The 23,837-nt window shown below is 57.0% G+C and overlaps 2 protein-coding genes across 3 annotated transcripts in view; both read left to right on the top strand.

The window, feature by feature from the left end:
* LOC102562567 (major histocompatibility complex class I-related gene protein) overlaps window positions 1-7,432 on the top strand; it is a 44,550-nt gene extending 37,118 nt beyond the window's left edge. Inside the window, exon 10 of the mRNA XM_059715296.1 lies at window positions 7,123-7,432. The gene's annotated coding sequence lies outside the window, so the exon portion shown is untranslated. The remainder of the gene's footprint in view (window positions 1-7,122) is intronic.
* Window positions 7,433-8,912: 1,480 nt separating this feature from the next.
* Window positions 8,913-19,035, top strand: LOC102564562 (class I histocompatibility antigen, F10 alpha chain). Of its 2 annotated transcripts, none has more exons than XM_019499145.2 (8): window positions 8,913-9,025; window positions 13,407-13,503; window positions 14,339-14,599; window positions 15,948-16,223; window positions 16,353-16,628; window positions 16,955-17,074; window positions 17,817-17,849; window positions 17,967-19,035. In XM_019499145.2, the coding sequence occupies exons 2-8, from the start codon at window positions 13,443-13,445 to the stop codon at window positions 17,975-17,977; spliced, it is 1,038 nt and encodes a 345-aa protein (XP_019354690.1). In that variant the 5' UTR covers window positions 8,913-9,025; window positions 13,407-13,442; the 3' UTR covers window positions 17,978-19,035. The 2 variants fall into 2 exon arrangements, with proteins under 2 accessions (XP_019354690.1, XP_006258578.2); XM_006258516.4 differs by having other exon boundaries at window positions 13,361-13,503.
* The last annotated feature ends 4,802 nt before the right edge of the window (window positions 19,036-23,837 follow it).

The raw sequence follows: 23,837 nt of genomic DNA, 5'->3' as shown, positions 1-23,837 counted from the left end.
CAAGCAAATCCCGGGATGTCATTCTCCCCTTGTACTTGGCCTTGGTGAGGCCACAGCTGGAGTACTGCATCCAGTTTTGGGCTCCACAATTCAAAAAGGATGTGGAGAAGCTTGAGAGAGTCCAGAGAAGAGCCACGCACATGATCAGAGGTCAGTAAAACAGACCTTATGGTGACAGGCTGAGAGCTATGGGGCTCTTCAGCCTGGAAAAGCACGGGCTCAGGGGTGATCTGGTGGCTGCCTATAAGTTTATCGGGGTGTTCACCAGGATCTGGGGGAATGTCTGTTCACCAGAGCGTCCCAAGGGATGACAAGGTCAAACAGTTATAAACAACCTCCAAGACCATTTCAGGTTGGACATAAGGAAGAACTTCTTTACTGTCCAAGCCCCCAAGGTCTGGAACAGCCTGCCACCGGAGGTGGTTCCAGCACCTACTTTGAACGCCTTCAAGAGAAACCTGGATGTATTTCTTGCCAGGATCCTATAACCCCAGCTGACTTCCTGCCCCTGGGGCAAGGGGCTGGACTCAATGATCTTCCGAGGTCCCTTCCAGCCCTAATGTCTATGAAATCATTTTCTATGAAAGTTGAGGACTTCTGTATTGCTGACTGACTTGCCTGCTTTACGGCGGATGGTGAAGGTGATCAGCTCATGGTCACTGTCTCCCAGCTTCCCTTTGATCGTTAGGTCGTTGATTAAGTCATCCCATTGCCAGTACCAGGTTGAGCAGCACTTTGCCTCTTGTCAGTCCATAGACTTCTTGAGTCAGATAGAGGTCATTGACACACATGAGGAAGCTTTGTGACCATTTGGATTTGGCCAAGCGCTCTTCCCACGAGGTGTCTGGGTAGTTAAAATCTCCCATGACAACCATACATCAGGAGCGTGCAGCCTCAGACAGTTCCCTTGCAAACTCCTGATCAAGCTCTTGATCTTGGCTGGGAGGTCTGTAGTAGACCCCCACCATTGTGTCCCGTGCCTTGTTCGCCATGTATTTTGACCATGAGAGTCTCCAATCGTCCCTCCGGGTGCCAATGTCAGCTTGCAGGGACACCTGGCTTTCCTTGACTTAGAGAGCTACCCGCCCCCCCCTCCCCTTTTGCCCCCACGATCTCTCCTGTACAGGGTATAGCTGTCTATATCTGTGGCCCAGTCATAGGTGGGGTCCCACCAGGTCTCTGTTATCCCTGTGAGATCATAATCCTTTTGGTTTAGCAGGAGGACCAGTTCCTCCTGTTTGTTCCCCAGGCTCCTGGCACTGGTGTACAGGCACATAAGTGTCCCACTGGGGGCCTTTGCTTTCCCTACAGATTACTCTGGGCCTGGGGCTGGGAAAGGGGTGAGTTCCCTTTGAGTGCCTTAGCCAGCTGGGTTTACAAAAACTGCCCAGTGAGCTTGCATTGGCGGTAGTTCCCCCATTCCCCAGCAGGCTCAGATTAAAGCCTGGTTGAGCAAGTCAGCAAGTCTAGCTGAGAAAAGCCTCCTCCCCAGCAAAGAGAGGTGGAGGCTGTTTTTTCCCAGCAGCTTGCTGCCTCCTGCACCAAAGAGCGGGCTGTGATCATGGAAGCCAAAGCCTTCACGATGACACCAGTGCTGCAGTCTTTGGTTGACTACCTCGACCCGTCTCTCCCTCCTCAGCCCATGACCCACACCCGGGAGGAGCGAGGAAAAGACCACCTGCGCCTCCAACCCCCTAAGCCCTGCTCCCAGAGCCCTGTAGTCTCTCATGACCCGGCTGGGATTGCTCCGAGCCATGTCATTTGTGCCCACATGGATGTGCCCAAATATGAGGCTGTCATAGAGAGTCGTGTCTACAAGCAAGCAAGGGTGCAACCCTCCACTACACAGCGCCATTTTAATTGCATCAGCTTGGTCATGGGATTTCCCCTGCCAATGCTAAGTGGTCCTGCCTCCCCCCACAGTGGGCCAGTCTGGGGCAGGGTCTCCTCTGCTGCCTGGCGTGGACCAGTGGGCTCCAGACAGGGAGACTGTCCCACAGGGCTGCCCCGGCCCCAGGGCCCCAAAGGCCTGAGCCTTGTGCAGAGCCTGGCAAAGCCAGCTATGGATCTGCCTGTCGGTGCTCGGGGAATCACCGCCTCCAGCCCTGGGCTCCGGCCAGCCCTTCCCAGCCCAGCCCCAGCATCTCCCTTCCCCACTGTGGCTCCTGTGGTGTGGTGCCTGCAGGAAAGCCCCAGCCCCAGGAGTCCTGGGATCTTCCAGACTCTGCTTCTGGGACAGAAAGTGAGTGGGGGAAAGCTCAGTACCAGGCCCAGCACTACCAAGGCAGGAAGGCCCCAGCATGATGTGAATGTACAGGGCGGGGGGTCCTGTGGGGTCAGGGGACAGGTATGGCATGGGTGGGCAGACTCATGGTGCCAGCTGCTGTGTGCACACCTCACTGGTGGAAGGGATGGGACCATGGCCTTGGACTACCCCATGCCTTGGTTTCCACCCCCTGCAAACATAGCTCACTCTCTAAATTGGAGAAGGCAGGAGCCCCCTGTCTCCTGCCCCCATCTCCTGCCCCTGATCCTGCCCCCATCTCCTGCCCCCACCTGCCCCCTGTCTCCTGCCCTATCTTCTGACAGTGCAGGGCTCCTACCTCCCCAGCTCTCAACCCTTGGGGCTCCAGCCTAGCCAGGCCCCTTCTGCCCAAGGGTCCCTCCAGACCTGTTATCCTTCCACCCCATTCACTGGGATCCAATAGCCCAGATCAGCTGTGCCCCTGCCCACCTGCAGATGGGCCAAGGGCATCGGCTGGATGGTTTCCCTAAGGAAGGGCAGTTTCTTAGGGTTTCTGTAGGCAGGGAAGCAGCTCTGGGCTCTGAGCGCTGGCCTGGTGCCAATATAAATGGCTCCATCCTCTCTTGTGACCATCCTCAGCCTCTGATTTCATAGATTTCATAGACACTAGGGCTGGAAGGGACCTTGGAAGATCATTGAGTCCAGCACCCTGCCCGAGGGGCAGGAAGTCAGCTGGGGTCATAGGATCTCAGCAAGAAATACATCCAGGTTTCTCTTGAAGGTGTTCAAAGTAGGTGTTTGAACCACCTCCAGTGGCAGTCTATTCCAGACCTTGGGGCTCGAACAGTAAAGAAATTCTTCCTTATGTCCAGCCTGAATCAGTCTTGCAGTAGTTTATAACCATTCAATCTTGTCATCCCTTGGGGTGCTCTGGTGAACAAACGTTCCCCCAGATCCTGGTGAGCACCGCTGGTAAACTTATAGATGGCCATCAGATCACCCCTAAGCCTGCACTTTTCCAAGCTGAAGAGTCCCATGGCTCTCAGCCTCTCATCATAAGGTCTGTTTTCCTGACCTCTGATCATGCGTGTGGCTCTCCTCTGGACTCTCTCAAGCTTCTCCACACCCTTTTTGAATTGTGGGGCCCAAAACTGGACGCAGTACTCCAGCTGTGGCCTCACCAAGGCTGAGTACAAGGGGAGAACGACATCTCAGGATTTGCTTGAGAAGCATCTATGGATGCAAGCCAGAGTTTTGTTTGCTTTACTAGTCTCAGCATCACACTGAAGGTTCATGGTCATTTTGTGGTCAATCATGACCCCCAAGTCCCTTTCTTCCATAGGGCTAGCCAGCGTAGCACTGCCAAGCCTATCAGGAAGCTGCAGGTTTTTCCTCCCAAGGTGGAGAACCTTGCATTTTTCAGTGTTAAACAGCATCAGGTTCTTGTCTGCCCATTTGTTGAGCCTGTCAAGGTCAGCCTGGATCACCCTCCTGTCCTCAGGTGTGGACACTTTACCCCAGAGTTTGGTATCATCGGTGAACTTGGCCAGTCTGCTTTTGACACCAATGTCCACATCATTAATGAAGATGTTGAACAATATAGGTCCAAGGACGGAGACTTGGGGGACTCCACTGGTCACAGGGCACCACAACGATTGACTTCCGTCAACCACCACCCCCTGGGTCTGAATACGGAGCCAATTCCCCAGCCAGCTGATGACTGATGACTTCTTAGAAATCAGTTGAGACCCTTCCAGTGCAACCTGGGTTTTAGGGATGGCTCTGGAGGGTGAAGTAGCTGCTAGGGGGTTAGTGCCTGGGAGTCAGGGCTCCTGGGTTCTGGCCCCAATGTTGGGAGGGGAGTCAGGTCTAGTGTTTGGGGGTGTGTGAACTGAGTTCTCTTCCCCACTCACCCAGCCTCCCCCAGCTCCCCCTTTGCCCCACATACCCCTCCTGTGGATGCCTCTGCCCACCAGCATGCTTAAGGGGTCGGGGGGTCAAAGGATCCCTCAGCATACCCGAGCCCCTGCCAATCCCACCCCACCCAGCCCAGATGTGAAAGTGGAAACACAAGGCAGTGGCTACCAGCACCTGGAGTTCTGGTGGAAACTCCCTTGGGGGAGCGTGGGGGGGGGGGCAGGGACTTGGGTGGGGAGGGGAGGCTGGGTGTCCCAGGGCTGGGGGGGGATCAAAGCAGAGGGGGGCTGCTAGTGGGGGCTGTGGGAGCTATTCCAGCATTGGCTTTGGGATGGGGGAAGGGACATGAGCTGCACCCCTGCCCCAGAGAGGAGGAAATTGAGGCAGAGAGCGGGGAAACCGCTTTCACTGCAGGGGCATGTGGGGAGTCAGTGGCAGAGAGACTCATCAGCTCCCTGCTTCAGGCCCCAGCCCCCGCTTTCCTCCCCCAGCTGGGGAGGGAACCCAGGAGTCTGGGCTCCCAGCCCCCACTGCTTCATTAACCCCCTAGATCCCATGCCTTTCCCAGAGCTCAAATAGAACCCAGGCTTCCTAATTCCCACTCTGTGCCTCAGTTTCCCCTGCCTCGGTCTGGGCAGATGGGAAGCTCTGGTTTGCCCTGGTCCCCAGTGGGGTGTGCACAGCTTCCAGCACATGGATCTTAGTTAGGGGTAGGCATGTTTCTGGGTGTTGCTGACACCCAAAGAGCAGCAGGGTAGGGAGTAGCCCTGGGGGGCCCCAAAAATAGCCCAGAGAGGTCAGTGGAGGGAGCAGCCCCTCATCCACCGCAGGCCAAGGCAGCAGGACCCCAGGGTGAGGGAGGCCCAGAAGGACCTGTGGCAGTTGGGGGTGGGGGGCAATGTGGCAGGTAAGCAGGGGGCAGTGGGTCCTGAGGGGGATCTGGAAGCGTTAACATGGGGCTGGGGACTCAGGGGACCCTGGACTGAGCAGCTGCCATGTCCCCCCATGAGCAGTGCTAGTGAGTGTGACTGACTCCCACCCCCCATGGAGATCCTGTATTTTGGGGGATGGGGGAATGTGGGGGGTTAACTCACAGGGCTGGGGAGGGGGACATTGGGGTTTTAAACCCCTCTCCCCCGATACTGCCTAGGTGGGCAGGAACTCATTCACCCCAGAGCATCCCCCCCAGGGTGGGGTGGGCCCCATTTCTTACACCCTGGGCATGATCAAGTGATGTCAGGCCTGCACCCCAAATATAGGGGGCGGGGGGAGGCAGGAGGCATTAACTCCCTTTTGCTCCTCTCTCCTCCAGGCTGGGGGCAGCTGTTTCCTTGCTGCCCCGTGAGGTGGCTGTTGTGGGGGGCAGGTTCATGTGAGAGGCAGTGCTGGGGGGCTTTGGGGGAAGGGGTATTGGGGGAGCACCAAAATTGGAGGAAGGGGGTTGGCCCCAAACAAGCCAGGGGGTCTGGGCAGGGAGTTGTTAGCGGGTTCTGTGGAAGTTGGGTGGGGGCAGTGTCAGGGGGCAGGTGGGGCAGTGGGTGCTGGAGGAGGCTGGAAGGGGGTGACAGGCCCTTGCCTCTCCCCTTTCCCCACAAGGATGCAGCACCATGTTCCCAGGGTAGGTGTAAGTGAACAACCCTTGTCCCACCAGAGACCTGGGTCCGCAGCTGTGGGGTGCAGGGGGATGTGAGGGGTTACAGAGCAGGGCTAGGGTAGGGTGCACGGTGGCTAACCCTTCACAGGCAACCTGTGGAGTGAACAGGTCCCTCTGCCTAAGCCTAGTTTAACCTCAACTCTAACCCCAACCCGAAGCCTAGCCCTAATGCTAATGCTAACCCAAATCTTAAGGCTACCACAAACCCTAAGCCTAGAGCCCTAATGAGCATCCGAACGCTAACCAGGGCCCTAAGCCTACCCTGACTCTAATGGTACCCCTTACCTGAAACCTAACCCTCACCCTAAACCTACCCCAAAACCAAACCCGAATCTTAGCCCTAACCTGAATTTAAATCCGAGTTCTAATCCTAACCCTAGTCCTAATTCTCACCTTAACCGTAGCTTTCACCCTCACCCTAAACCTGGCCCCAGCCCTAACCCCAACCCCAGGTCTCTGTGTGTAGGACTGGTGGTCACTTCTCCTGCCCCCACCTCTGTAGGCCAAAGCTTCTCTCTAACCCCACCCCTACCCCAACCCCCTGCCCCAGCCCAGGGGGGCTTCTGTTGGGGTTCCTGGATGCTGTGGGGGTCCCCTTCCCTAGATGACATGGGGACCCCTCCATCCTGCCCCAGTGTTGGCCTGTGTTGTAGCAGGTGATGCCTGCTGGAGCCTGTGCCAGCCTGTGAAACTCAGCCATGGCCCCAGCACCCCAGGGCCACACACTTGCACTGCCACCACCCCAAGAACCAGCTCTGCATGGCCAGCCAAGGGCTCTGCCACTTCACAGAGACTGTGAGAGAGGGAAGGCACTTCCCTGGGTCAGCAAAGAGAGCTGCTGCCTCAGCAAGACCCTCTGGAGTTGGCTGCTGGCATGAACCAGAGGGAAAGGCCCCAACCTAGTGATGGACCCAGAAGAGGGAGCCTGTCCACGGCAGCTGGCGGACCCCAGCCTCCTCCCAGCCAGGACCCTGCTGGGCTGGCACAGGTGCAAGCAGAGTGTTAATCCAGTGCTAGTCATAGACCCGTCAGCTCTGAGCCATGGAGAGGAGGGGCTGCCCCACAACCCTCGCTAGCCCTTGCCCCAGTGCGAGGGGCTGTGCTTAGCCCAGGGGTGGGCGCCTTGCTTTGGGCTGTTCAATGGGAGGGATCATTAGCTGGAGGGGGGGGGGGGGAGCACTGTGTTGGGGGTGTCTGACCCCTGTGCAGAGCTCAGCCCATGGTGGGATGGAGGGGGGATTGAGACCCATTATTCCCCCACATCCTGGCTGCAGCTTCAGCACCTGCCCTTTGCTTTCTCCTGCAGGTCCTCTGTGCTCTGCAGGGCTCTGCACAGGCTCTTCAAAGACCCTGCTAGAGAGGGATGGACAGCGATAGCAAAGAGGACAATGAGAGAACTGGACCTGGAGGCAGCAACAATGGCAGCAGCAGCGGAAGAAAAAGCAACAGTGACAGCGACAACTACAGCAAACAAACTGAGTGTATAAACCCTAACATCGGTTCTAGAGCGAAGAGAGACAGCAGGACGGGGCTAGGAAAGGACTGCCAGCGGGAGCGCCGGTCCACAGGCACGCTTATTGTAATGGCTGCATGGGTTTTGAATGTGGGTTAAGGCGTGTAAAGAAAAGTTCTTGCTAGATGGTTTGTAACTATTTATACATAGAGACAAATATATTTTCCCCTCTCCCCCGCAAAAAATGCCCTGGTGCTCTGTGGGGCTTTGCCGTGGGGTCACCCTGTGATGCCGCCCAGCTTGGCCCCAGACAGGTAGGGAGTCTGCATGCCCCATGACTTCAACCTCAGACCTCAGCCTGGCTGTGGGGGCCAGGAGCTGATCTGGACTCTGGATCCAGCACCACCAGGGACCCTCCCATCCCTCTAGGTTGGGAAGGGGGATTTCTCCACCCAGACCCCAGGAAACCCCTCTGGATGCTTTCTGCTCCCCAACAGTGGAGGGCCTGGGGCAGGGGTAGGACTACGGGCCATCGGGCCCCTTGAGAAGCCGAAGGGCACTGCTGAGCCCTGCTCCTTGGAGGGGGTGGACAGGGTGAGGAGGTTGAGGCCCTGCTCTCCAGCCTCAGGCCCAGAGCCTGTCCCCAGCAGTGTGTCTCCATGGCGGGGTGCCTGTGGAGCATGAGGCTGATGGTGGTAGTGGTGGTGGGGGGGCCGAGGCACAGGGCAGGGTGTGGTGGCAGGGGGTGGTGGCAGGGGCTAACGCTGGCCTTGAGCTGGGCCAGGGCTAGTAAACAGGCAGTGGCCTTGGAGCACGTCCTGCCCCAGCCCAGGTCCCGGCCCCTTCTCCTGTAGCCCGATCCCCTCGAGCAGCAGCCCCGGACCCAGGGCAGGGCTCCCGTGGGTGGCACTGATAGTCCCCACTGTGCTGCCCCCAGCCCTGCAACAGCAAAGGCCCCGCCCGGCCCCGCTGGGGTGAGAGAAGATGAAGTAACTCGCAGAACGGATGTGAGCTGCAGCCGGCTGTGCAGAAAAAGAAACCAAGTAAAGGAAGTACAGCACAGCACTGGGGTCACCCCTGCGTGGAGCTGGGGAAGGGGAGCCCGGACGCCTGGGCTCTGCTCAGACAAGTTTCTTTGGGTAACATCTTTTATTAGACCACCTAAACAGTTGGAAAAAGTGTTCTTTGCAAGGTTCCGGGTACAGACACCCTATCTCACGGACCAAATATATCAGAACATGACGTCTGATCACCCCCGACCTGCGTTTTGCATGCTGGCTTCCTTTCCACCCAGGGGAGTGGGCAAAGAAACAGCCGACTCTGCCTGTGCCTGAAGAAGGGTGTCCGCGCCCCAAAGTTTGCAAAGAACAATTTCTCCAGCTCTTGTCAGTTTGGTAAAAGCCATCACATCCGCAGCCCAAAGAACCTCGCGTGCCTGGGCCCCCGCACCAACACGGCTGCAACCCCCACCCCTCCGCCCCGCCCCCGGACCCACTCGATGCAGCCTGCACTTTCCCTTGCAGCGACCTGCCTGGGCTAACCGACGCGAGGCTCGCTGCGCCGCCATTGGCCAGGGGGTGCAGCAATGACCAATCGCGGGGGCTGGGTGGGAAGTATAAAAGGCAGGAGTCAGGTTATCGCCCTCCAGAGCTGGCATTGGCAGCCGCGAGCAGGGGTGGATGGTGGAGGCGGCACCGGCGCCAAGCGCGGGTGCTTCTTAGCTTCCTGCTCGCGGGGGCCATGGTCGTAACCGGCGGTGAGCGCGGGCCCCGGCACGTCCTGCGGGCGGGGCGGGGCGGGGGCTCCCTTTGCCACGGGGCCCCAGGAGAGGCCCCAGGGTCTTCCTGGGTCCAAAGCGGGTGGGAGCGGAGGTGGCGCTCGCTGAGGGGCCGGGCCGCGGCGGGAGCAGCCGGGCGCTGCTCGGGGCGCCCTCGCTCTTCTCTGCGGCGGGGGAGGGGGCGGTGTCCCGGTCCCGGTCCCGGTCCCGCGGGCTCTGGTGCTGCCGCGTCGTGCGAAGGGGCCAAAGTTCAGCCTGGGGTCTGCGTTACCTTGGGTGTAACCGGGTTGCACCGGCTGCCTGGGGAAGCTGCTGCACCTCTCAGGTCTATGGGTTGTGCTTGTGTTGACTGTATGCTGCACATCTCTCGCTGAGCTAGTTTAGAGAAGTGCTTCCCAACCCTTTCCTCAGCATGACCTCGTTTATGACCCCATTTCCTCAGCATGGCACTTGGCTCCCCATCCACAGCCCCCCTCTCCCCCCCCCCCCCCATCCTGCTGGTGCCCCTTATACACACCCTGCAGCCACCTACCCACATCAGCCCTGCCATTAGGGTGCCCAGATGCCAGCCCTATGGTATCAGGGCCGGGGCCTGCAGCCCCTACTTCCTGCCCCAGCTGCCGCCCAGGGGAGGCAGTGACTGTTGTGGTGGAGCAGCACATGGAGCCTGGTTCCCCTTCCACCGGCGGGTGGCACGGCTGGAGCAGAGACAGGGGAGGGGGGTGCCAGCTGCTTGCTGCAGGATCAGGACTCCCTGCCCTGCTACCCTCCTGCTAGGGACCTCCACAGCCCAGCAGGTGGGATCTGGCACAGGAGGGTATGAAGGCTCAGCGCCACTGTTGGGAGCCCCACACTGGTTGAAGTCAGAGAAAAAATAAGGCAAGCATAAGGCCCTTAATGAATAAAATGGGACAGCTGATAACTGACACTCAGAGCAAAACTGAACTCCTGAATTAATACCTCACATTTGTATTCCACCCATCCAAGGGTGTTAGCCTGCTTGACAGGATACAGGCTGATCGGGGTGGGGGTGACTACCCCCCGTACTTAACATAGATCTTGTTGAGGAGCACCTGCAAAGGCTAAATATAGATCAGCAGGACCAGATGAATTACACCCAAGGGTGCTAAAAGAACTGGCTGATGTCATCGCATCACCAATGGCAAAGTTATTTGAAGACTCATGGTGCTTGGGAGAGCTCCCAGAAGATTGGAAGAAGGCCAACATGGTTCATATCTTTAAAACAGGGAGAAAGGAGGACCCAGAAAATTATAGGCCAATCAGTTTCACCTCAGTCCCTGGTAAAATCTTGGAGAAAATGATCAAAAAATCCATTGCAGACAGGCTAACAGAAGGCTGTATTCTGAAGGCTAGCCAACGCGGCTTCATTACAGGCAGGTCATGCCAAACCAACCTTATTTCCTTCTATGGTGGTTACTCACCACCTGGATGGAGGAAATGAGGTTGGTGTCATATACCTGAACTTCAGAAATGCCTTTGACTTGGTCTCCCACAAAATCCTCATGAAAAAATTGGAAAAGTGTGACCTCAGCTATTTTATGGTCTGGTGGCTAGGTCACAGTATCTGGTAGGACCCAGAGAGTATTGATCCACAAGACTGAGCCATCATGGCAAAGGGTGGCCAGTGGCATCCCTCAGGGTTCAGTACTCGTAGATTCATAGATGTCAGGGTCAGAAGGGACCTCAATAGATCATCGAGTCCGACCCCCTGCGTAGGCAGGAAAGAGCGCTGGGTCTAGATGACCCCAGCTAGATGCTTATCTAACCTCCTCTTGAAGACCCCCAGGGGAGGGGAGAGCACCACCTCCCTTGGGAGCCCGTTCCAGACCTTGGCCACTCAAACTGTGAAGAAGTTCTTCCAAATGTCCAGTATAAATCTGCTCTCTGCTAGCTTGTGGCCATTATTTCTTGTAACCCCTGGGGGCACCTTGGTGAGTAAAACCTCACGAATTCCCTTCTGTGCCCCCGTGATGAACTTATAGGCAGCCACAAGGTCGCCTCTCAGCCTTCTCTTGCGGAGGCTGAAGTGGTCCAGGTGCCCCAGTCTCTCCTCGTAGGGCTTGGCCTGCAAGCCCTTAACCATACGAGTGGCCCTTCTCTGGACCCTCTCCAGGTTATCCACATCCTTCTTGAAGTGTGGTGCCCAAAATTGCACATGGTATTCCAATATACTCAGACCAGTGCTTTTCAATATGTTCATCAGTGATTTGGATTCAGGTACTAAGAGTGATCTAGCAAAGTTCACTGACAACCCCAAACATTGTGGGAGTGTGGTCATGCTCAAAGATAAGCTGGCAATACAGGTCAACCTGGACAGGCTCACGATATGGGCGGACCTCAACCTGATGTCGTTTAATGCAGATAAATGTAAAATGCTCCATTTGAAGAGAAATAATCCACAACACACTTATAGGCTCGGCAGTGCTATGTTTGTCAGCACCACAACTGAACAAGACCTGCATGTTGTGATAGACCCTAAACTGAACATGAGCCACCAAAGCGATGCTGTGGCTGGCAGAGGAATCAAACATTGGCATGCACCCACTGAGGCATCTAAGATAAGGCTAAGGATATCATCCTCCCACTCTACTCAGCCTCGGTGAGACCGCAGCTGGAGCACTGCCTCCAGTTCTGGGCACTGCACTTCAGAAAGGTTGTGGAGAGGTTTGAGAGAGTCCAAAGGAGGACCACACATGATTAGAGACCAGGTCACTTGAGGAGAGGCTGAAAGACGTGGGACTGTTCAGCCTGAAGAAGAGAAGACTTAGAGGCAACTTGGTGGCAGCCTATTTGTATATCAAGGGTATACATCAGGGCCTGGGGGAGCATCTGTTCACCAAGGTCCCCCAGGGGAGGACAAGAAATAATGGGCAGAAGCTGATTGAGGATTGCTTTAGGCTAGACATCGGGAGAAATTTCTTTACAAGCCGAGTGTCAAGCATCTGGAACAGGCTCCCCCCAGAAGTGTTACAATCATCCACCCTGGCGATCTTCAAAAAGCATCTTTTTGCCCACCTAGCTTGTGTCATCCAATCCCAGCAGTCTGTCTGGCCCACGTGAAGGGGGTCTGGACCTGATGATCTGTAAGGTCCCTTCCAGCCCCTAACCAGGGGTGACGTGTAGGGAGTGCATGCAGGTGCACATGCACCCCCTGAGTGTGGCTGTGTACGCCTGTCGGCGGTGCCTGTGGGTGGTTGCTGCTCACCACCCCACTGCTGACACCACCAGTGGTGTCCACAGGTGGTCCGCGATCCCCGCTGGCCACCAGAGACTGGGTGGTCACTGACCTTTGATCAGCATTTGCCACCTCTCCCACCAGTGCTGGCAGCATCTGCAGGAGCTCCCTGCTTGCCACCGCCGTGCCCCTCCAGCCGCTGAGGGCATGCGCTGTTCATGCCCCTAACCACTATAAAACTATGGTTGTGCTGCCAAGGCAAGGCACCCCCTGCCCACAGGAGCAACCACAGCAGCACGGAGTTGTGCCCCCCACTTCTGCCAGGCAGGCTGGGGGCACCTCACCATGGCAGTTCAATTGGCATGAGGCTCTGGACGGTGGCACTGAGCCTCCTGGCCCCAGGGGAGGGCAGCAGGGAGGGGAGCCCTGAGCCCGCAGTGCACAGCCCATATCTCCCCCACCCTGCACATACATCTGGGGGGCACATGCCCCTCCACCCCTTCCCTGGGAGTGCTCCACCCTAGTTTTTATCATTGCAACCCCAAATGGGTTCAGGATCCCAAGGTTGGGAACTGCTGATTTAGGAGGGGAAGTCCCCTGCCTGTTGCTGACTTCATCATACAGCAGCGCCCCTGCTCTCGCTTTTCTTAGCACGCTTATTTTTCCGCCTTTCCTTTTGGTAACCTGAAAGCAGCAGTTCTGCCTGCGCACAAGTAATGCCTCTCGCCCACTGCCGTCCCTGCCACCTCATCCCATGACCCGGCCCAGGGCGGCTCTGGGCAGGCGGATCTCCCAGCAACTCCTGCTCAGCAAGGCTGCGCTTAGCCCTGCCTGGCCGGGCTGGGACCTCGGGGGAGCCCCACTGACGGGGATGGGGCCAGAGTCGTGGGGCTCCGGGCTCTGCCAGGCAGGCACGACCTGTGCCAGCCGCCCCCGCCGCTCACAGGGCAGCCCCGGGGGTATGGGGAGAAGGGGTAGCAAAGGCTGGTGCCCCCAGCCCTGTGGTGGGCCTGGATTTGGGGTGGGGGGGCATGCAGGCACTTTTGGGGTGCTGACCCCTGGGTGGCCCCCTCCCTCCCCCCCCCCCCCGCCCAAATAATTGCCTGTCCCTGCTCTAGACGGACTCATCCAGTTTTGGAACTTTGGGCCCTGCCCTTCCTGCAGTTTCAGTGCCAGGATCTCTCCCCCCCACCTGGGACAATGGCCTGGGCTCTGGCCCTATGGATGTGCTGGGGACTTCTGGAAGCAGCAGCTGCTAGTGGTGAGTTACAAATAGGGGCGTGTGTTGGGAGCACTGGGTAGGACAGGCCTGTTTGTCACCTAGAGGGACATAGGCCTAGGCATACTAACTGAGAAGGGAGGGAGCAGAGCATCGCCTGGCTGAGGGTGGCAACAGCATTGGGACAGTGCAGTTCCCATGAACAGACCTGTTGAAGCTGCATCCTGGGGCCCAGGCAGGAGCAAAGGTGCAGGAGAGAGGAGGGGGTGAGTTTGACCTGTGCCGGGATGTCTTTGCACACGTGCCCTCCTGTCCATAGGATTTTGTGCAGTGAGCAGTTCATGTCCCTTCCCCAGGGTCTGAGCCCCTCTGCAACCACACAGCTCTGTTTTGGTTTGTGATGTCTGTTATTATTAACACTACAACTGCTGAACCACAGCAACAGCATAGCAGGCATCTCTGAGGTACTTCTCCCCAGCCCTGTGCCACCTTTCTCTGTAGGTGCTTCTGCAATGGGTCAGCAGGCCTGCTGCCTTTGTGCAGCCTGGCTTTGCCTGAGGGTAAGCTGGGCTCTCTCTGGGGTCTTAACTGCCCAGGGGCACTCCCAGAGTAGCTAAGCTGCCTGCAGCTGGGCTTCTATCACAGCCTGTCTGCTCTGGCTGAAAAGGCCAGACCATGCTGTTGCACCTTCCCTGTGAAGGCATTGCCCATCACACTTCATAACATCATCTCTAGACACTCCCCTGTCAGTCTGTCCCTTATCCCAAGATTTCTGTTTTGGTTGTGCACTGAGATGTGCGGCTGTTAAGCAGTCAGGTAGTGCAGTTGAGTGCAATATCCGTCTTGATAATCTTTGATGCCTCCTCTGTCATACCAGGGCTGCATCACCTGGACATTCTGGTCACTGGAGCTGATGAGGAAGACGGGACCCACAACTACTTCATGATTGCCAAGCTCAACAACTTTGTGGTCGCTAACTACCGCAGTAACACCCAGGAGGTCAGACCCACCAAGGAGTGGGTGAAACGGGCTCTGGGTGCTGACTATGTACAGCAACAGACCCTGGAATTCCAGGGCTATGAGAAAGTTTCCAAAGTTCACAGAAAGAGGTGGATGAAGCTGTATAACCAGACAGATGGTGAGTGCCCCAGGCTTGTTTTTGACGTACCTGAACACTGAAAGTGTTCATAGCTGCTGTCAAGCGCACCCAATTTCTCAGCTCTTCCTGGCAGCTGATATCAAAGAAGGGCAAGGAGGCTTGCTTGCTTACAAGCATGACTGCCCGGGTGTGCGAGCACAGAACCAAGAAACACTGAGCAGGCTGGAAGCTCAGCCTTAGAAAGAAATGAATAGAAGGCTTTGTCTGGAAGTGGGACTGGGCTCCTGAGCCAAGTCTTGTGTTCAGCAAAACAGGTACTTGGGCTTGTGCTCTTTACATGCAGGGCCTGAAAAATTCCTCCTGCGATGCTGGGGATGGAAGCAAAGAAATCCTGGAGGCATTAGCAGAAATGGTTCCAGGCCATGGGGGAGAGGGGAGTTCCCAGGGGCTGAAGAAAAGTTTACACAGTGCCCATCTTTAGCAAGTGGGACCCTGGGGGTTATAGAGGTAGAGTATAGGTAGACTTTACTGGTGGTTTTGAAATGGCATTCTTCTAAAGAAACTGGAGAAATAAGGGCAGGTAGCATTGCAGTGAGATGGCTGAAGGAGTGCCTGAATAAGTGCAAGCTAAGAGAGCCTACAGGTGGATCGATATCAGCCCAGCAGGAGGTTTCAGCAAAGGATCCACACAGGTCTTGACTATCTCAGGTGCTGTTCAGCATGTTTTATCAATAACTCCAATGTAGAAATGAAGCACTTTCTGATCCAGTTTGCAGATGACCCAAAGCTGGGAGAGACAGCAGCATCTTTGGGAGGACTAGAATTCACCAGGATAAATGAGAGAATTGGGCACTAGACAGCAAATGAAATTCAGCAGAGAAGAATGCCGGGGCTCTGCTATACACTCAATGAAGGCTGGATAGGAACTAGCTATAAAGTCTATATATAATTTCAAGTACTAATGTGGTAGCTGATTGGCCCTTTTTATAGCTGGATGGGCATCTTATGGTGTGATAACTATGCATGTGTGGTCGGTCTACACTTGTTATGTGATGAACCAGTTAATTGTGGGATAATTATTTTGCGTGTGGGGATGGTCTTTATTGCACAGTTAACCAGTTAATAGCATAATATGCAAGATGCCTCAGGCGCTGTGCCATGGGAAGAGAACCCAAGTGCACACACTGGCTGGGAGTAGCTGGCCAGGCCGTAGCACAGCCAAGAAGTAACTGGGGCTGCAGTGAATCCCATGGAGCCAGATGTAACTGAGGCTAATGCCCCCGGGTGCAGCTCTCGCACATCAGCCGCTGGCTGGGTGCTCCATCCTGCTGGAGAGCAGTGTATGAGATGTGAGGTTGCCGCGTGCTGACCAGACATTTCTGTGCAGGCCTCCACGTCGAGCAGGTCCACGTGGGCTGCTCTCTCAGCGGTGATGTTCTGGGGGACCAGAAGTTCCAGTATGCCTACGACGGGGAGGATTTCATCAGTTTTGACATCCAGCAGCTAACGTGGGTGGCAGCTGTGCCTGTGGCATTTGCCCAGAAGATGCGGTGGGACAATGATGAGACCTGGACCCAGTTTGTGCAGTGGTACTTGAAGGAGAAGTGTCTGCAAACCCTGAAGAGCTTGCTGCAGGAGGGAAAGGCCATCCTGGCCCAGAGGGGTGAGTGAATGGTCCCGGTGACAGAGGCATGGGGTTTCAAGCCTTGCACACGCAGGGGCCATGTGTTGCTCCCTGAGGCTGTCTGAGACCCAGGCTTATCACTATATTCATGTCTTCCTGCCTCCCTAGTCTCCCCCACGGTGTCGGTGTCCCGCAAAGATGCCACTGACGGGTCTGCCAGCCTGTCCTGCCACGTGAGGGGCTTTTATCCACGTCCCATCCATGTCTTGTGGGTGCAGGAGGGAGGGGAGATCCTCCCGGAGACCTTCACCAGCGGGATCCTGCCCACTGCCAACAACACGTTCTACACTTGGACGTCCCTGGAGGTTGGCCCTGCATCCGCCATGCACCGCTACGCCTGCCGGGTGGAGCACAGCAGCCTGCCAGAGCCCTCACTCACTTGGGGTGAGGATTGTATGGGGGATAATGTGGGGGGCTCCTCTCTGAGAGCTGGGAAGGACCAGCTGCACCATGTGACCTCAGGTATTCCTGCGGACAGGCAGCATTCACTGCTCTCGCCCAGTCGCTGTCATGCCCCAGAGACACGGTTCTCAGCCTGGAGGGGGTCCTGCGATAGGGAGTTCCACAGGCCAACAACAAGCCCATGTTGAGGGAGATGGCAGGGTCCAGGGTGGTGCAGACTAAACAGCAGAGGTCCTTCATCCCATCCCCAGAAGGTGCATCCCTGGTGTGTGCTGCCCCAAGTAACTTCTTCTCTCCGCTCCCCGCAGTCCCTGATAAGAAAGTGACCCTGTTGCCTGTGGTCCTGGCTGTCCTTATCATAGCTGGGGGTATGATCCTGATTGGCTCTGTCCTAGGCTGTGCCAGTGTCTGGATAAAAAAGTCAGCAGGTAAGAGGGTCCTCACATTGCGGGAGGAACTGGCAGCAGTAGAGGGAGGGACATTTCCGCCCCCCCAGCTGGGCATGGTGCATATCTGGGGTGAAGCCGGGGCATTCAGTGATCATCGCACCCACTCTGGCAGCAATGAGAGCCCAGGGAGCCCTCCAGTACCAACCCCGCAGCTGTCTGCCAGTCTGTGCATATACCCCTCACCGTAGCCAGGCACAGAAGAACAGACAAGTCACAGCGGCGATGTACCTAGAAGGGCTCTAGTCAGGGACCAGGAATCACCCTTGTGTGGAGCCCTTCTAGGAATCTCTTGGCCCACAGCTTGTCTCTCCTATATACCATATGCCCCCATTGCCAGCCATGTGAAGAGGAGTGGCAGCTCCCATGGGTGGCAGTGGGGTGAGGAGGGCCCTCAGGGCTCACCTTAACTGCTGGGGTAGTAGTAGCCTAAATTCCTCTCTCCGGTGGCTGGGGTGAGAACTGCTAGCAAATGAGGCTGGGGCAGGGGCGACCCCATTCCCACCTGGTACTGCACACAGGCTGAGCCGTGGCTCTAAGAGGTGGGAGCTCCTTGCAGCAAGGCTGCCTGAGTCTGCGGAGAGCCTGAGCTGATTGCTTTGGCCTGTGCCACTGGCTGGGACACCGGGGGCCCTGTTGTCAGGTGGACCTGGGGAATTGTCTACTCTTGGGCACGTTGGGGAGGATTAACTCTTTCTCCCCTTTCTCTCTGCTTGGCTTCCAGGCATTGCTCAATCCGGCTACACTCCAGCAAGCAGTGAGTAAATCCTGACTCCACATCCCAGGGAATTTGGGGTAGGGGAGAAGGCCCCTTACCTTGCTGAGACCCTGTAGGCCATTGCTGCCACTAAATTATGTTTCCCGTTTTTGGCAGCCAAAAGCTGAGATGATTCCAAACCGACCTTCTCCTCGGGGCGGCAACTGAAAACCAGGGACACCCCGGCTTGAGGCAGCAGGACACCAGACCCAACACCAGTCTCTGCTGCCTGGGGGCCCTGTCTCCGCATCTCTGGCTCTTGCATTGCAGAAGATTGTGTTTCTCCTTTATCTGTGTTTGGGGCCGGGTGACCAGGACTCTCTCCAGGCAGGTGCCTGCCTCTGACTCTCCAGCCAGTTAGCTCATTTATTCATGTACTTGCTTCCCTTCTTCTGAAAAGCAGCATGCCTCCAGGTTTTGTTTTTTGTTTTTTTTTCTCTAAAGCCACCAGATGTGTGGGGATAGGACTGTAGGATGATAGGATCCTAGGAAACTATGGACCTCCTAAGGTCACATCTAGTCCAGCCCTGTGTCATGACCCAATGGGTATGATTTTGTGCGTGCTTCGGCACTGCAGAATTATTTCCCGCCACATGGAGCTTTCTTTGCACGGTGCAATTCTCAGTTGCATAGAGAAAACCCCGGTGCAAAAGAGTTCCCGCCACCCGTATGCAAATTAGTGTCCCACTATTGGCTGTTTCTAAATTATTCCCACGTGGCGGCTAGCGATTGGCTTGCTAGCCTTATAAGAGGCTTGAGCGGTTTCCGCCCAAGTTGGAGGAAGAGGAGGACCTCACATCCATCTCGTGAAGAACTCTAAGCGTGCTGCGGAGCCTAACAAACTCCGCGTGTGCCTTAGAGGAGGATATAGGGGCCTGATCAACCTCTAGCCTCTCCCCGTCGCTGAATGCTATCCCTCAATGAACCCCTGCCCTGAGTGCTTGTTCCACAGAGCCTAGCAAACTCCGTGTGTGTGTATCCAGAGCTCTGTCCGGTTTGTTAACAAGAGGCTCGAGTTTTCTGCGGATCTTGTTTGTGCTCGTTTAGCGGAGCCTAGCAAACTCCGTTTGTGTGTCTTCAGTGGAGCCTAGCAAACTCCACGTGTTTGTCTGTAACTGCAACGCAAGCAAGTTTTCCTGCCTGCACCGCGACCATCTACAGTGTAAGTAAAATAATCTTTAATCAACCTCTACACGTCAGTGCCTAATTCTAGTCTGTCGTGCCGAATTCCCTAACCCACGTGCCAGGGTTGCTGGCCACAGCCCACCGCATGCCCCCGAAGGCCTCGGACCGCTCCTGGCCCGCACACCCTGCAGGCTGTAGACATGGCCAGTGGCTGCCAGATCACACTGGGCAGCACAGACTAGCAAAGCCTGAGCTATGAATGATATTGTGCTTATGCTGGTAGGCAATCCAGAACCAATAGGCTTGCTACACCACAAGCCATAGCCCGAGAAAGTGGAATAAGAATGTGTTTATTGAGTCAAGTAGGAATAGCTGCTTTTTGGACAGGTGTCACAGCAGGAAGGAGCAGCCACTGCTGTGTTGCGCTAGTCACCTGCTCTGTGCTACACTTGGCCTGGCCAGCCGAGCAGAAGCAACAGGATGGGACAAGGAGCATTCCCAGGTGGGGCAGGAAGGAGATAAGAAGTGCTCCTCTCTCCAGAGCTGTGGTTTTCTTGAGGACGCCAGCCCCAGCCAAGTGCACAGGACAACTGGTTCAGTCCTGTTCCCAGTCTCAGGGAAAGAAACAAATGTGAATGGAAGAATATTTATTTAAATGAGCCACATACATGTATGGTCTGGAAACAGCAGAGATCTGGGGAAAACCTCTGCAAAGTTGAGGCAACCTGCTGTCAGCCACCAGGCCACTTTCCTCCTCTCTTCTGCATTCCCCCTGGCCAGTAGAGGTGAGAAGGTGCCTTGTGCTGGTGCGGGGAGCTGAGAGGCTTGGAGACAAATGCTTATTCTTATGCTCTGGGTGTCATCAATAAAAGGTTGGGTTATAGTCCTGCCTCTGGTCTTGGTATCTGATGTGGGCGGTAGGAATGCCTTCTCTACCAAGAGGGAATGGAGAATCCCTGGGAAATGGGACGGTGCCATGACTTGGTAAACCACGCAAGGAATCGGTAAGGGAGGTGGAACTGTCCCTGAATTGGGAGTCTCAGCTTGCAGTGCAGCTCTGGTCACAGACAGGCCGGAGTCTCATTTCTCAGGGGTTCCTGATAAGAGCCCCTTGCTCAGAGGCAGAGAGCAGAACTGGGGTCGATTGGATGAATTCATGCATGATGTATCTATTAATGGCTGTTGAACAAGGCAGCTGGAAATGCTTCCTTGAGCATCTCTGCTTCTCTAATGAAAGGTGCCTGGGAGGGGACTGCAGCTGCTGACCAGGGATTGTGCTAATGCAATGCACCCCATGTTGACTCCCAAGGGAGGAACACTGTATAGAAGGGCTAATAGCAGAAGACTGAGCTGTGTGTCTCTGCATCAGTTCCTTGCTGTCTAGCCCGGAGGCTTGGCTACCCACAGAGCGGCCTGTGCACATGCTGCCCTATGTGGTTCCTGCTCGATACCCCTGCCCTCACACTCGGGCCCACCGTGGGGTCAGGAGGCGCCTTGTCCAACAGGGCAAAGGGGACCCTAGGGCACTGGGGCAGCTGGGGGCAGCAGACAGTGTCGGGGGGAGGCTGAGGACCAGCTGGGTGTTCCTGTGCTTCCAAGCCCTCAGCTCCATCCCAGAGGGACCTGGAGCAGGCCGTGCCAGCTGTGAAATAATGCATTGTGGGATAGCAGCAGGAGGACTGCTATTCACATGGTCGGTGGTAGGCTGGAACAAGATGCAGGGGGGGCTGGAGGGTATCCACAAGATGCTATAGGGGTGAGGGGCTGGGAGGGGGCATGGCATATAGCATGCCTTGCATAAACTGGGGAGCTGCTGGGCCAGGACTTGATGGGCCACTCCAGCACCCCCCACGATGGCTGTGTGCACCATGAGTGTGCCTGGGACCCCTGTCACTTGTGCTGTGTGTTGGAGCTGCGTGGACCAGGGTCAGCATCTGAAGTGTATGTGTGTACCTGTGTATGCATGTGTGTGTGTGTGCATGCATCTGTATGTGCATATGTGTGCACCTGTGCATGTGTACACATGTATGCATACCTCTGTGCACATCTGTGTGTGTGTACATGTGTGTGGGCATGTGTTTATGTGCATATCCGCCTGTGTTTGCATGTGCATATGTGCATGTGTGTTGCTAGCCCTAAGTGTGTGGACACAGACACAACTGGTGCACAAAACAGTGAAGCTTTCTCCTAAAGCCAGAGAGAAAAGCCCGACACCTGCATGAAGCCAGCTGGCATGGCAAGGGTACCTATCCCACCAGGCCTCTTACCTGGGCCAGGGACCTGGGCATGGCCTCAGAATATCCTGTGCCTCAGTTTCCCTCCTGCAACCATGTCCTTCCACCCTCCACAGACATGAAGAGGGCAGGAGCCCCCTGTATTTTGCTCCCATCTGCACACAGCTCTCCCAACCCCCTTCCCCCCCCCCCCCCGGGCCCAGCCTAGCCAAGCCCCCTCTGCCTAAGGGTCCATCCACCCCTGTTGCCCCCTGCCCCATCCACTGGGATCCAGTAGCCCAGGGATCAACTGTGCCCCTGCCTATGTGCGAATGGGCCAAGAGCCTTCCGTTGGGAGGTTTCCCTAATAAAAGGCAGTTGGTTATCGTTTCTGTGGGCAGGGAAGCAGCTGTGGGCTCTGGGCCTTGGCCTGGTGCCTGTACAAATGGCTCATTTGTCTCATGACCGCTCTCATGCCTGGGTGACTTCTCGGAAATCACCTGAGATCCTGCCAGCGAGGACGGCTGCAGCCGGCAGAGGGCACCCGGGCCTCGGGCACCAGGGTTCCCGAGGGCGAGTAGCTGCTGGGGTTAGTGCCGGGCTCCTGGTCCTTTCCCTAGTAGGGGAGAGGAGTCAGATCTAGTAGTGGTTAGAGCGGGGGCCTCCTGGGGTCTCCCCCAGGTCCGAGAGAGGTAAGCCGAGGTTGCCTGTCCTGGCTTCTGTCCCTAATGCGGGGAGCATGGGCAGAGCTCACGCACCCAGGCCCCCTGGCTCCCTGCGTGCCCCCACACTGCCCCACCTGGGGGTGTCCCTGCCCCCAACACATTTAGAGGCTCCGGGAGGAGGCAGGCGAGAGGTCAAAGGGCCCCTCTGTGTGCCCCAGCCCCTGGAGGCGTGGGGGTGGGGGGAATGCAACTCTGCCCCCCAAAGCCCAGCTGTGAAAGCAAAAGCACAAGGTGGTGGCTCCCAGCCCGGGGATTTCCAGTAGAAACTCCCCCAGGGGGAGCAGGGCAGCAGGGCTGGGGCAGGCAGGGACTTCCAGTGGAAACTCCCCTGGGGGAGCAGGGCTGGGGTAGGGACTGTGCACTGGGGTTGGGGGGAGTGGCTGTCCCAGGGCTGGGGGCTGCTAGCAGGGCTGTGGGAGCTGGGAGAGCTGGTCCAGCACTGGTTCTGGGATGGGGAGAGGCAGGAAGAGCTGCATCCTGGCCCCAGAGGGGGAAACTGAGGTGGGGGGAGCAAAGGGCATGTCCCTGGGGCACGCGGTGAGTCAGCGGCAGAGACTCATCATCAGTTCCCTGCTTTAGGCCCCAGCCCCCACTCCCCTCCCCAGTGAGATGGGAACCTGGCTCCCAGCCCGTGCATGTTTCTCCTCCTCCGTCTGGGCAGGCGGAAAGCTCTCAGGGCCTGGTGCCCGATGGGGTGCGCACAGCTCCCCGTGCACAGACCTTGCTCGGGGTGGGCACATTTCTGGGTGTCACTGGCACCCAGAGAGCAGTAGTGTAGGGAGCAGCCCTGGGGGCCTGGAGACACCAGGGCAGCCCCCAAATCACCCAGGCAGGTCAGTGGGGCCAGGGGGCATTAACCCCCTTTTGCTCCCCTCTTCTCAAGGCGGGGGAGCTGTCTCCTGCCTGTCCCATGAGGCAGCTGTTGAGGGGGCAGGCTTGTGTGAGAGGCAGTGCCAAGGGGGCAGGGGGCAAAGGGAGGGGGTCCCAAAAGAGGTGTGGGAGGCAGCAACCCCAGGAGGACAGGAGTCGGGGGGGTGTTTAGCAGGTTCAGTGGTAGTTTGGGTGGGGGGCCAGAGTCAGGGGGCAGGTGAAGGCAGTGGGTGCCAGGTGGGGGGCAGGGAGGGGGTAATATGGACCAGGCAGGCTCCGCCAGGCCCCTGCCTCTCACCTTTCCCCACGGAGACCCAGCCCCATGTTCCCACAACCCCCACTGGGGCAGGAGCTGTGGGGGAAGGGGGTTGCGAGGGGTTACACAGCAGGGCTGGGGCAGGGTGCACGGTGGCTAAGCCCTCAGGCACAGGCAGCAAGTCCCTCAGCCTAAGCCGGGGGTGGGCAATTATTTGGGCCCACGGGGCACTGAAGGAGTTTTGGAGAGCTGTAATGGGCTGGATCAGCAGCCCTGTCCCAAGCAACAGCTCACCAACACTCCCTAAGAGGCCACATCCCACCCACCTGGCCTGCTATGCCCGCATGGGGCTGGCCAGTCTCAGTGGAGACCTTGGGATCGTAGGGTGATGGCAGCATGGGGCAGTCATGATCTGTTCCCCCTATGGCCCTGCACATAGACCCGGTGCCTGTCGCAGAGGCATGTGGGCAATGAATCATGTCTGTGCCCTGGCCCCGGTCACAGCCTTATGCTGTCGCTGCTTCATGATCCCACCCCGTGATCCTGGCCTTACCCACCCATCCCGCTCCTGAACACTGCACCCTGCCTGCACACAGCCCCATCCTGCACGCCCTGCCCACCCAGGTCCCACCCCCTGCGCTGGGTGCGGGTCAGACGAGACAGGCCAAGGAGCCCGGGGGCACAGCCAAGTCACGCGGTGGCAGCTGGAAGGAGCCACTGCCACCAGGGCTGCTGGGAAGCAGGTCCAGCCGCCACATTGCCCCAGCCCACTGTGCACCTGGGGGTAGCAGGGCTGACT

This window comes from Alligator mississippiensis, chromosome 11 (assembly GCF_030867095.1).
Source record: "Alligator mississippiensis isolate rAllMis1 chromosome 11, rAllMis1, whole genome shotgun sequence".
NCBI lineage: Eukaryota > Metazoa > Chordata > Crocodylia > Alligatoridae > Alligator > Alligator mississippiensis.
Note: the sequence above shows the minus strand (reverse complement) of the source record. Positions and strands in the feature narration are given on the sequence as shown.